We start from the raw sequence: 13,228 nt of genomic DNA on the forward strand, positions 1-13,228 counted from the left end.
CTGCCCAGCACATTGGTGCCGTTCCACAGATGCTACTTGGTCTTGCATTGCATGCAAGGAAACTCATTTGTGATCAACCAGATGAATCCAGACCTGTATACAAATAGCCTTTTAAGGGAACCCCATCGTCTCCAGCATCCTCCCCATTAGTGCCCTATATCCGTTGCGTGGGGGGGTCTTCACCATTTCTGCCTTATTTATTATGCTGTAAAGCAACTGGGCCACCAAATTGTGGCATGTTCAGCACAGCTGATCAGCCATAAAGGTGGCATGGCAGAGGAGGGGAAGTTAAGCTAGAAGCTGACTGAGAACAGCTCCTTATTTTGATCTCTACTTGCAGGAACGTGGCCACAGTTCAATGAAGACACACTTGAAATAGGTTTTTATGCTCCCAGCTGCCAAACTTTCAAATGATTAATATTACAGGAATACTGATTTTGGTTTACTTCCCCCCCCTTGCCAACATACATTCTTCCAAGAAATGTCACTCCCAATTAAAACAAAAAAACCCTGTCCACTGGCTTCTCCTCCTCCATGACCTATAGGCTAAATATTTTTGTCATAATTTTCCCCACTCTTTCCTGAAAAATACTTATGTAAGATGTGTATAGAAATTATAAAAACATGCAGCATTATGTACAAACTGAAACATTTAAAAAATATCAGCTTCATATACATGTCAATCTACTTGAATATACCAGAAATTAAATATAAAAAATTACAGTTTTTCTAAAAAAAAAAAAAAATACACAAAAAACATGGTTTTCAGAGGCTGAGACAACTACTTAAAGCTGTACAAAAGGTTTCCATCAGAAAATGCATTTTCTCAGACGCTTAAAGTTGCTAGCTTTCCGGATTGGTTCTTTTACATAATTCATTTTCACACTGTCAGTTTAAATCAACAGTTATCACCCTTAAAACTGCTCTGTATTTCAGCAATTTTGTACTAAAATCAAAAAAGTCACAAAAACATTGGCTTTGCATGTTTGTGGATCCCTCCAAAAAGATTAAGCAACTAATTTTGGAAACTGTAAAAAAAAACTATTTACAGTATTTTTAAATATTTTTTTGCACAAAATGTCTAAATTTGAGTGAGTTTGTTTTTTGTTATGATACAAGAACATTTCATCAGAGCTCATGGCTTTTTAAGTCCAGTTTCAAACCCGTAGTATCTTCTCTCGTGCATAATTCCTGGGTCTGTACCTATTATGGCAGACAGGTCCAGAGTGTACTGTGGGTTTTCTTAACTGGCTTTACAAAATGCTCCCTTCAAGCCATTCAAACAGCTTCTTTAGTCTGAAGGCGGGTCATGGCCTCCAATTTCTGCCGATAGGCCTCTGCCTCCTGCTCTTTCTTTAGTAGCTGCTGACGATACTTCTGTGCCTCTCGGTTGGCCTCATCCAGCTGTTTCTGTAAAGTTTCTCTTTCCTGTTAAAACAAAACACAAAGATCATGTAAAAAAACAAAACAAAACTGAGGTCCATGGCTCTGCTGAAATCCCACTTATAAAACTCCCTAGGTCTGATAAAGGGAGTTATGGCCAGCAAAACATCAAAGCTACAGTGGGAGTTAAGAATAAGGAAGTGGGAGAACGTGCTGACTTCTCTGCTACCTTTGATTTGTTTTAATGTGTTCTGGATGACTCTGATTAGGCCTAGTTCAGGTACAGGTGTGCATATAAACCCTAGGTAGTTTTTTTACACCAAATCATTTAACTCCTAGCCAGTTTCCCTGTGTCTCAAAAGCTCAGTGAAAATGAGAATGTCTGTTTCACTAGACTCTGTTTCTGGTATAACCAATTTTATTAGTAACATATGGTAGTAGAACTAAATCTACAACTTATAAAAAGTTTAGGATAAAAAAAAAAATCATCATTCTACCCCACATCTTACTTTCCTTCCACCCCTCCCCCCATTACTTGACCCCCGCCAGTGTTATTTTTTTTTTTTAAAAAACAGATATTAAAGGTACCCTTAACTATCAAGAAAAAATAAAGAATAATAAAGAGAAATATTCCCCCTTCAAAAGTTATATTCTTATCTTAAAAAACTTAAAAATCTTAATCATCAAAAATTGTCCAATGTCCTTTTATCTTCCACTCTTTCTCTACATATCTTCTAAATTTCTTCCACTCCCGATTAAAAAGTTCTAAATCACAGTTTCTTAGTTTTCTTGTTAATTTGTCCATTTCACTCCATGACGTAACTTTTATAATCCAACCCCATTTTTCTGGTATTTTTTCTTGCTTCCACAACTGCACACTAGACTCTGTTTCTAAAGGGTTCACAGGATGGGGCTACAAAAGGCAATACATTTGTCACAGATATGGCCAGAAATATAGAGGGACTTTTGCTGGACTTGACTGGAAAGATCATTGAGGATGTTGTGTCACATAGAAACAGAACAAACCTGGCTGGCCTCTCGGGGAAGCACACCGAGAAGGGAGTCTAGAGACCCAGCATTGAGTAGCCTTGAAGAGCAGTTAAGTATTCAGAGTGGCAACAATTACATGGCCTTCTGAAGATCAGAACCCATCTAACTCATTACCAATAGATATGGTTTGTTGAGGCCCAGATGCAGAAGCATTTGAGAATCGCAAGAATGCCCAGCTTTACAGAAGTGAAGATTTGATTCAAGATGGGAGTATAGCTTGAGAGTCAGAAGGTAATCATTTCTATGAGAAACGTGATCATTATTTTAAAACAGACTGGCCCTCATAACAAATTAGTTCAACACCTCTTCTCTACAGTATCTTAAACCTCCTAGCAGTCACTCAGTAACTATGTGCTAGCCTGCTGTACTCCTCTGTGACATAAGAACTCCTATCCAACGGCAGTTAGATGGGTTGTGACTCCTATGCTCCATGACATCAGAACAAATAAGTCACTTGCTGCCAACGTCTATTGCAACATGCCACCAAGGACAGGAGGGACCCACTTGCTTCTGATTTGCAGACCAAGGAAACCAGCAGGAAAAACAAGACTAATGTATGGAATATGGTTGGGCCCCTTATTCTCATACCTTGGTCTCTCTATCCTGGCTCCCTCCCCCACTACAGGGCTTCTCCCGCACACATAAAAACTAGAGCACTTGGCCTGTGCCACCTGCTAGCTGTGCCTTCCTGCAAGATACTATGGGAACAGGGCAGTCCACTTCACCACACCCAGCTAATAGAATGGGGAAAGGAAAGGTGGAGGGGCAGAGCAGAGAAATGGCAAAGTCTTACAAGGTTAATGGGAATGGCACGACAAACCTCCCAGGCTGCCTCTGTAGGAACAGGGCACTGTAACTTTTTGCAAAAGGAAAATAAGGGAGTCCTGTTAGCAAAAGGAGTCCTATTAGCGCTACTGCTGTCTGAATGAACACATCAAGTTTGACTCTACTCCCAACGATGGCACAAATATTCCCCATTCCTGTTACAACCACTATATAGCACAATTATGAAAATGTAACTTTGAGGCCACTCTGTGCAGCAGGCTGGCTATTAACACCTGCTGCAATCTCTGGTACTCTGTAGTAGAACGTGCCTGCTCTGGCCTGCAGGCCCCCTTTCTGCCCTGTCCTCCTAGGGGCTCCCAACTCAGCTCTCTGGAGAAGCCGCTACCACCACCTGATCAATAAAGGGACTTCCCACTGAGAGGATCGGGGCTCCCAGCTCCCTTTCCCAGTTCTGAGGTCTTGCCTTTGTGTCTCCAATGCCTGGTTACCTCAGGGACAGTTTAATGCCTTGTGTGCCCCTGGTCACATTGCCAACTTCTTGCCTTCCCTCCTCCAGGGACTACCTTTTAAAATAGCACAACTGAAACAGTGGAGGTCCATGTGGTACAGAGAACTACTGTCAGAATTAAAAATTATAAAATATTATTAAAAAGAAAATGACTTTACCAGCATACTTTTAGGACAGCACTACATTTAAGCAATGGAATAAAAAGAAATTGGCAAAATGCAAATCCTCTGTCTCTTTCGCTATGCATGCCCTATCTGAAGGTAAAATATGGGACACGCTCTTTTAGCTTAGCTGTTCTAGATTCCTAGAAAGTTCCCTTTACTTTCAGGCTCCCTTCAGATGTTCGGATCTACCATACGGTCAAGGGCCATCTGTTCAGAGGAGAGTTCTGTCTCTTTCTTCATCAACACAGGACCCCAGGAAAAAAGAGCTATTTCCTGTTGCAAGGAGAATTTCCCCCCTCTGTTTCCCCTTCCCATTTAACCCCAGTCAGCCCACGTCAAGGCATCTTTTTCTGTTGTCTCCAGGAAGTTCCTTCCTCAGTCTATCTAGAATTTGTCACCCACCAACTCTCTGCTCCCTGAATGAAGAAGGGGGAGAGGAGGCTTGCTCATCCCATTGTCTCTAGCAAGACTTATTAACATTTCTTAAGAGGTGAGCCTGTAAAGCCATTGATGGACTTCCTCCTTCCCAGCCATGCTCTGCCCAGAGCACACACAGAAAAATTTCAATACGAAGTAGAGGCTGGCTGCTTCCCAACCTCCCAGGAGACAATCCATTTCTTCACATACTTTACTCATGTTCCTGTTATATTATCTACCTGAGATTCTTATGTAAACTTGCTTCTCTAAAGGATGTTCCTCTTTAAATGAAATTTCTTCACATACTTTACTCATGTTCCTGTTATATTATCTACCTGAGATTCTTATGTAAACTTGCTTCTCTAAAGGATGTTCCTCTTTAAATGAAATTTGTGTAGGTTTGTCTTTAAGAAACAAAATGACATCAAGTCATTCACCAAGCTGACCATTCTTCCATGTTAATTTTTTTTTTATGACAGAGAATGGACTCTCAGTAAAGGAAGATACTTGAGTTCAAAGCAACAGACATTTCCTATGAGATATCCTGAACTAAGATTTTTTTGGCTGATAACCAAAGATCAGATCATGACATTCTGTTATTTTACATGATGCAAAAGGCAGCAGTTCTATCATTAAAAATAATTGCCTTGGAAGTGGCTTTGTTTTGATCCTTACCCAAACCAAAATTCCCTGCCTTATTTAAAAGTACTCCATGCTTTTATGAATAAGTGAAATTCAGTCTCCGTTTCCACTTTAATCACTGAATAAAAGCTACTGAGGAAGCTCGGCTGCAAACATGGCTTTGCTGAAATAAGACTGCCAAAATAATTACCATCAATACAACCCCCCTTCTCTCTATTACATCAGTTCCCTCCCCCCTTACAGCATAAGTCTAACCATACTTACTGGGATATTTTTTGTGAGATTCCCTTCCAGTTAAGTATGCTTAGTACTGCAACTGTACTAGCAAATTCCTGCACACAAGGCTTTTTTTTTGTAGAAAAACCCCAGCATGAACTCATTTGCATATTAGGCCACACCCCAACACTAGGCCAGCAGGAACAGCACAGCCTTCCCAATATCCAACTTATTTTCTTGCCTGCAGGCTGAAAGCATAATACTTTACAAAAGTATCTTCCACCAACCAGGTTGGTGGATGGAAGAGTGGGACCTTACAATGAAACACAGCTGATGAATCTTATGTTCATGTGAAGTGGGCCTCCACTTCAAGAGGACATGACTGCCCCACAATCTTATAACAGGAACAAATCACAGCTACAACCCACCTGGCCACTGATTGGGCTGATGCTGCTCTCCCTTTCTTAGGACCCCAATAACAAATAAACAATCTTTTATATTTCTGAAAAGACTTGGTCCTTTCTCAGTAAAACAGGAGAGCCCTCCTAACATCTAAAGTGTGTAGGGTCTTTTCTGCCTACAAACTTGGGTGGGGGGTGGGGAGAAAACTGGTGGAACCTAGACAGGAGAAAAGGGAAAAAATCCAAACTGGGATTTTCCGTAATGGCCCCTTCCTGGTGGAACCAGCTGCCGGAAGAGGTAAGGGCCCTGCGGGATCTTGCTCAATTCCGCAGGGCCTGTAAGACAGCCCTCTTCCGGCAGGCTTACAACTAACCGGCACTGAAATCTGAAATCGAGTGTAGTTTTATAAGATTGCTGTATGTTTTAATATTTTAACTATGCAATTTGTGTGAACTGTTTAAATTTTAATCATGTAAAATGTACGAAATGTTTAAACTTTTATATTTTATGTTAGATTTTATATGCTGTAAGCCGCCCTGAGCCACTTGGTGGGAAGGGCGGGATACAAATTACAAATAAATAAATAAAACACTGAGATGTATCTTAAGAAAAGAGGGATCAACTCTAAGAGCCGCCAGCTTGCTAATCCTCCTGGCTGAGGTGATGGCTACTAAGAATGCCACCTTCCAAGAGAGGATGGCTAAAGAACAGGAGACATCAAAGGGAAGCAAGCACTAAGGACAAGGAGCAGTGGACTATTGGTCACCAATATGTGGTGACTCAGGGCTAGGAATTGGCTTAGCCAAAATCAAGGAGGGCAAGGCCTTCTCCCATAATGCACCTTTAAGCCTAGGGGCTTAGTCATCTCTAAAATGATCAACCTTGTGCTGCATCAGTTTACCAACATGCCCCTTCACAAATGGCACTCTAGGCACATTTGAACAGTTAAACAGTGTTTAGATTCTAACAAACCGGCAGGGAAGGGAATTAATATTTACATTAATAATAATAATAATATTTAATTTGTATCCCGCCCTCCCTGCCGAAGCAGGCTCAGGGCAGCTCACAACACAGGTACTTCAACAATTAAAACAATACATATTATATGTACATACATATTAAACTCAAACATTTATAAAATTAATCATCATTGTAATTAAAAAGCATTCTAAGATTAGATTAATATTAAAATCTTGATGTTATACATCGTACAGTTTTTCCGTGGCGATGCACATAGTATTCGGGGTTTGGAATTGGTAGACAGAAAGTTAAAGATAATTACAGAACTGCACCTTATGGTGTTGAAGACACAAGAGACATTTTCACACTTGTTTTGCTTTCACTGAAGATATTACAGATGTTACAGTGCTTTTTCTTAGGTATTACTGTTTCCCTTTGAATTTAACATTTGTTTGTCACACAGACTTGAGAGTGTACTCAGCTTTATCCTTTTTTGTTTAATACTAGGGTTTTCCTACTAGACCCTTTTCTCTGGCAAGATCATTATTATCGTCTCTTTACGATCAATAACCTGGGCTTTTGACATGTTTAGGGCTTTTTTTTAGGGCAACTTTTCAAACCATTTGCCAAATTATCTTCCAGACTGACAGTCTCTTCACACTGGATATTAAAATTTCAGACTGGAGAACTAACTCCCCTCTCAAGGTGTGTTTGTTTTACACACAGAGACTATTGAAACAGTCTCCTCCAGAATGTCTCCTTTTTCCAATGGCTCTGAAACAGACTCTGCTTTCTAGACTCTTCTCATACTGGAGAGTCTCCCCAAGTCACCACTCTCTTCTCCAACAACTCCCCAACTGCCTAACTGTCACACTCCTTTCTACAGTTAGCTGCAGTTCTCCAATCATAGCAAGTTCATTGAGCTGACAATCAGGTCAGCCAACTCACTTTTTTCCAAGCAGCACTGCCTATAAGCATTCTTCTGCTGCTATCAGTTACAGAACTATATCAGCACCAGCCTTCAGGGTGAAGTGTTGGCAGACCAGGAAAGCCCCAACATTATGAGCTTTACCTAGACAAAGGAGGTAAAACTCGTGATTATCAGTATGGATCATTTTTGAAGCACATTTTGAGCATTCCTTGAACAGTGTGTTGGATACCGTTATGGAAGGCTCACAAGCACAGAAATCCGTAGGGATAGGATCTCAGCTAATAAGAATATCTCCTCCCAGGAAGAAGAGAGTACAACATCTGTTAATGATCACCTTCCCAATGAGAACAAGCAAGATATTGAACTATTTTTTGGAATGGCGCAGAACGAATGGTGCACACTAGAAACAGTTCTACTCCCACAACAGCAAAAAAGGAACTGAGGAAAGGAGGCACCCACTGCCAGAGCACATGACACATTCAGTGGGGAAGTTTGTGGATGTGTCGGCTCCGAAGGGGGCAGGCCACCCCCATTTTGGAGTCTTAAAGCTAGAAAGAAAATGCCCACGACTGGCCTGCTCAAGCATAGTCCCACTGTGGGGCTACACAGGAAGACGGAAGACAAACATGCTGAATACATCACCCATTTGTAAGAAAACTCACAATGGTTAAGGTATTTTATCTTCTGGCAAATAAATAATTCTCAAAAATGAATATTGTTATATCCCCAAATAAATTATTTTTTCTTTTGCTCTTCCAATAATACTGAGTCACAGAACAGTGCTGCAGATATTCTTTCAGCATTTATCAAGAATCAAAGCACGTATGATGGGACACTGAGAACAGACATACATATTAAATATTATAACCAAACAGATGGCCATTCCTTATTTGGCAGCAATATAAAAAAAACCCACAAGCAAACTGCTAACTATAAAGAAAGAAGAAAATAAATATTCACTTGAGTCAAACTGAATAAATCCTTTCACAGCTAGTAGATTCCTTACTTCTATTTCTGCAGACTCCACCCGATTTTCAACTATCTCAATGCACTGCCTCTTGATTGGTGGCTCTTCGCTGATTACCGTTTCTTCAGCAATGTCTGTTGCTGGTACTGTAAGTACTTGAATTAAAATAAGTTTCTATCAAAAATATGAAGATTATAGGGCTTCAAATAGATAACATATGCAAACAAAGCAGTTGGAAAAAAAGTAGGGAAAATTCATTGCTAGAGGAGCAGAACAGGAAGAAAGGAATAGGCAGTTCTGGATAACACTAAACCTCCACCTCATCAAGTTGTTGCAGATACAAGTTACTGAAAAACACGTTGAAAATAAGAGCAGATAAACATTTACAATGCATATCCATGAAATTATACTAGCTTCTACAGTGCTTCCATAGTGCTTCCTTTTTGAGGAATTGTCTACCAATCAGTTGATCCTGCCAGCACAGCTAGATCTTAATATACACTTATATCTGTCAGTGGTTGAAGCAAAGCGATTCCTGGACACAAGTAACATAGGGAAAAAAATTATGCATTTGCTCAGGGTGGAACTAGACATGAGGGAATCATGAGGTTCCTAACCCTATAAAGCTCATAATCCTAATGCAGGTGGTGAGGGGGAGACAAAGGCACCCCACACAATTGGCCAATCCTGCCCTTATGCAAATAAGAGACATAAGGAAGCAGTTTATTTTCCCTTGCAAAATTAGAAAAAGTAATCAATCTCCATGAACAATGTAAAAAGCCTTCAATTGATTGCTTTGCTTCTTTTGGAATTTCCTGAAAAGAACCCTCCAGGGCTCACTGCATGGAAATCCTACTCCTTTAAGCCTGTTTTTTATTCTTATGACTGGTCAAAGAATTAGAACCTCTCTCTGCACAAAAGAAGGATTCCATGGTGTTTTCAATCTCATAACCTTGTTCCTGATTTTGATCAATCTTACATTACTCTCTTACTCTATCACGTCAACCTGCCTGGCCTTAACGAAAACTCAACGGTTACCATTTACATTATCATTTATACTAGGCTGCCAAAGAGGCCAGTGGAGGGTCTATAATGTGTCCATGATTAGTTATTTCTCATGCAACCCAATTTCTGATTGAACCCTTGAGTGCACAAAGGGGCTACAAGTTGAAGTATGTTCAGAGATTTTAGTTTTGTTAATTATCACTAAATAACAATATCTTTAAGCCATGTAGACAAAACATGACACATTGTGGAACTCTCCCCTCCTTCACTGGGAATGGAATGGTAGTTATGTGCTAGCAGCCATCATAAGAGCATTTCTTTCTTTCTACCCTATCTGTATTCTTCATTCTGTTTTCTTCATAAGACTTTTTTGGGCTGCAGAGAGTACTGAGAGAGTTGTAATCACCAAAATGTTTGCTCTCTCCTTCTCTAAACTTAAAAAACAAAAAAAAGGATTTGATTTTCTCATTTTACGACACTTGTTCCAGCTCACCTTGTTGGCCATCTGGCATAGTCACAATAATAGGCTGACCCATTCCACTGGTTGGAATGGAATGGAGGTTTCCAAGCTGAATGCCGTCCGTTACTATGGTAATAACCTGCTGACCACCAGAACTGACAACTTGCTGAATTGCACCATCCACTGATTCTGCAGTCACGACTTCCTCTGTAGCCACAACTATTAACAACACAGAATACAACTGATCAGGACATTTATCATCAACAAGTCTGCTTTTGGAAAAAGTATGCTTCCAGGAACTCATTTTGAATGCTTTCAGATAGTGTTATTTTTCTACAGATGGTGCTGTTTTGCACAACAGAGCTTACAGGTCATCTAGTCCAACACCTTGCTCAATGCAGAATCAGCCTAAAGCATCCCTAAAGCGTACAGAAGGCATATTGGTTTCATTGATGCTCGGGTACCTCCTCAGTACCCTGAAGTGAGGTTAAAGATTTAACATTTTTAATTCTTCTGTCTTTCAAATCCAAATAGGAAATCCACTTCATAACAGCAGGCAGGTATGCCAAAACAATGACAGCCAAGGCACATAAATAATGGAATGCTGTCCTATGACAGCTTCCCTTTCAAGCAAGGACGGGGGGGGGGGGGGGGGGGATTCTCAGTGCCAACCAGGAACTTATCTATGTTTGCAAACTATCAGGGAGCCTGAATACACATCTTCACTCACCAGGATCCAAAAATAACTGTTATACCAAAACGTTAAGGAAGTCATCTCAGTAATAATTTTTCTAAAAGCCAACTTCCTCTGGTAAAATGTGCTCAGGAATCTCACGGCTGATTCTAATGTCACGAACATTTTGGTTAAAACCAAAGAAAATTTTTGCAGCCCCTCCCCACCCTAAATTAAGCAGCTTTTGCCTGGTATAATTACAAGTAAATAAATAAATATATTTGACATTTCAATTATACTGAACAGTTAAATTTTTACTGGACCCTGAGGAATCATAATAAAACCCAGCAATAACGTTTTCCAGGCCTCTGGGAACTTATTAGTCCTTTAAATGTGCACAAGGTAGATACCACTATTTCTTTAGATTTTAAGGGAACAGATACTATCAAAAGTCAATGAAACAACAATGAAGCACAAAGAGCACCATATACAAAATTAATTCAAGTATCCACATTTACATTCAAGCAAGGTTATATTAACATCAAGAGCTTTGAAGTATAAAAAATGGGATAGATGCCCAAAGGCTTTGTATCAGGAACAGCAGAACATGATTTTATGTCAGAAATATCAGACACAAAGCTTTCATCTTTTCCATTAATTACAATTCTGTTTACAATGATAGTTCTACTCAAACAGTCTTTGCAATTATATGTCTTTTGAGGATTTCCTTATCATTGGGACTGTTGTAAAAACTGGTCACAATTTTATGCAGGAAAGCCAATGACACCAATGATAGATGTATGTAAATACACTGCCAATTATAGATGTATGTAAATACATTGAAACTTTTTTGTTTTAAAACTCATAAATAAAGTTACTGCCTTCAATCTGTTTACTCTGAACAACTGGACCCTAAGAATCTGACTGTCCCATCTTCGTACCAAGTTCTAACAGCATAGAGGAATTCCAAGGGCATCGTCAAAAAACCTGGCATTCCCCTTCACCTGGAAATCTACTGTAATCTTACCCTGTCCGCTGCTCCAGATAAGCTGCTGTACTTTCCTTTTTAGAATATTATTGAGCACTCAGAATTAAGCAGGTGTGGGGAAACTGGTATTTAACTAGGTATTTTGTTTTTATGTATTTTATTTTTAAAAGAAGACTGTAGATTTATACCCTGCCCTTCTCGCTGAATCAGAGCCTTAGAATGGCTTAGAATCTCCTTTATCTTCTTCCCCCACAACAGACACCTTGTGAGGTAGGTGGGGCTGAGAGAACTCTCCCAGAAGCTGCCCTTTCAAGGGCATCTCTTATGAGAGCTATGCCTGACCCAAGGCCATTCCACAGTTGCAAGTGGAGGAGTAAAATATTATCAGTTCTGAGCATTTGGGAGAGGAAATCCAATAGATATAACAGTCCTTTCATCTTGGCAAAATGGAGCTCTCCCATTGGTTGCAGGTGTGCTCCATCAACCTTTGGCTTATCTAAACATTAATCAAGAATACTGCATGCTATCGATTGAGTCTGCTCCTGTCTCCCGCCTGAGCCAAGCTGATTCTATCAGTAAGAGGCAACCAACCTTGGTTCTGGCAGTTTCTGGCTCTCCCATTGGCTGAGCAGCCTGTTGCACTGCTTTGCAGAGGAGAAAAAGAAACCCTTCCCACAGTTGGCTGGGGAAGGGAGGAGGGAAAGAGCCTGAGAAAGCCTTCCCTTGATTGGCTGAGGGCTCCTCCTTATCCTTCTCTGGAAGGGAAACAGCCAGAGACCAGTAGGGAAATGATGTCCCACAGCAACAGACCAAATACACAGAAAGAGATTGGGAGGGAAAGCAAGAGACAGAGAGAGACTGAAGTCCTGTGCTTAAGACCAACAACATTATCAGAGAGCGTTGGTTTGAAAGGTATCACTAAAGGCATCTGAGGGAGAACTCATTGGGGCCAATCCTAACTAAGGCTGCCAGTTCCAGGTTAGTGAGAAATTCCTGGAGATCTTGTGGTGGAGTTTGAGGATGGCATAGGAATTAGGGCTTCAGAGTGGGGTCTGCCAGACCCAGGTTCTTGCTGTGGAAGCTGACTGGGTGATCTCAGACCAGTCACAGACTTTCATCCTAACCTACCCCACAGGGTTGATGTGCAGATCAAAGGTGGGAGAGGAGAATGATGTAAACTGCTTTTCTCCCTGGGAGAGAATGATGCAAACTGCTCCCCCCCCACACTGTGGAGAAAGATGTCTGCAAGGAGGGGGGAAGGGATGGAAAGCTGAAGTCAGAGGGGCAGATAAAGGGAAGGAGATAGGGTTCCCAACTCCACATTAGGAAATTCCTGGAGATTTAAGGAGTGGAGTGGGGTTTGAGGAGGGGTGAGACCTCAGACAGATATAATGCCACACCCTCCACTCTCCAAACCAGCCATTTCTTCCTGGGAAATCACTATTGCCAATCTCCAGGTGAGGGCTGGAGATCATCAGAATTACAACTGGGCTCCAGATGGCAGAGATCAGCTCCCCTTGAGGGAGGAGGGGGGGTTGAATGCCTTCACTTGGGTGGTTGAGAAGACACCAAGGGTGGTGGGTTATTCGCCCAAAGCCTCTTTCTAGAGCCCATTGTATTTGTCTTCGCAAGGGGCCTTATTCCTAGTTAAGTAATAAATTGTAATAGTTATCCTG

At 40.8% G+C, this 13,228-nt stretch overlaps 1 protein-coding gene across 4 annotated transcripts in view; it reads right to left on the reverse strand.

Moving 5' to 3' along the window:
- Nucleotides 1-252: 252 nt before the first annotated feature.
- The window catches only part of GABPB1 (GA binding protein transcription factor subunit beta 1), a 50,233-nt gene continuing 37,257 nt past the window's right edge, over nucleotides 253-13,228 (reverse strand). For all 4 annotated transcript variants that reach the window (XM_060260129.1, XM_060260127.1, XM_060260128.1 and 1 more), the window contains exons 7-9: nucleotides 9,925-10,110; nucleotides 8,466-8,581; nucleotides 253-1,428 (exon numbers count right to left, since the gene is read on the reverse strand). In XM_060260129.1, the coding sequence (XP_060116112.1) occupies nucleotides 1,279-1,428; nucleotides 8,466-8,581; nucleotides 9,925-10,110 (452 nt within the window). In that variant the 3' untranslated portion in view covers nucleotides 253-1,278. The remainder of the gene's footprint in view (nucleotides 1,429-8,465; nucleotides 8,582-9,924; nucleotides 10,111-13,228) is intronic.

Source organism: Heteronotia binoei, chromosome 19, assembly GCF_032191835.1.
Source record: "Heteronotia binoei isolate CCM8104 ecotype False Entrance Well chromosome 19, APGP_CSIRO_Hbin_v1, whole genome shotgun sequence".
NCBI lineage: Eukaryota > Metazoa > Chordata > Lepidosauria > Squamata > Gekkonidae > Heteronotia > Heteronotia binoei.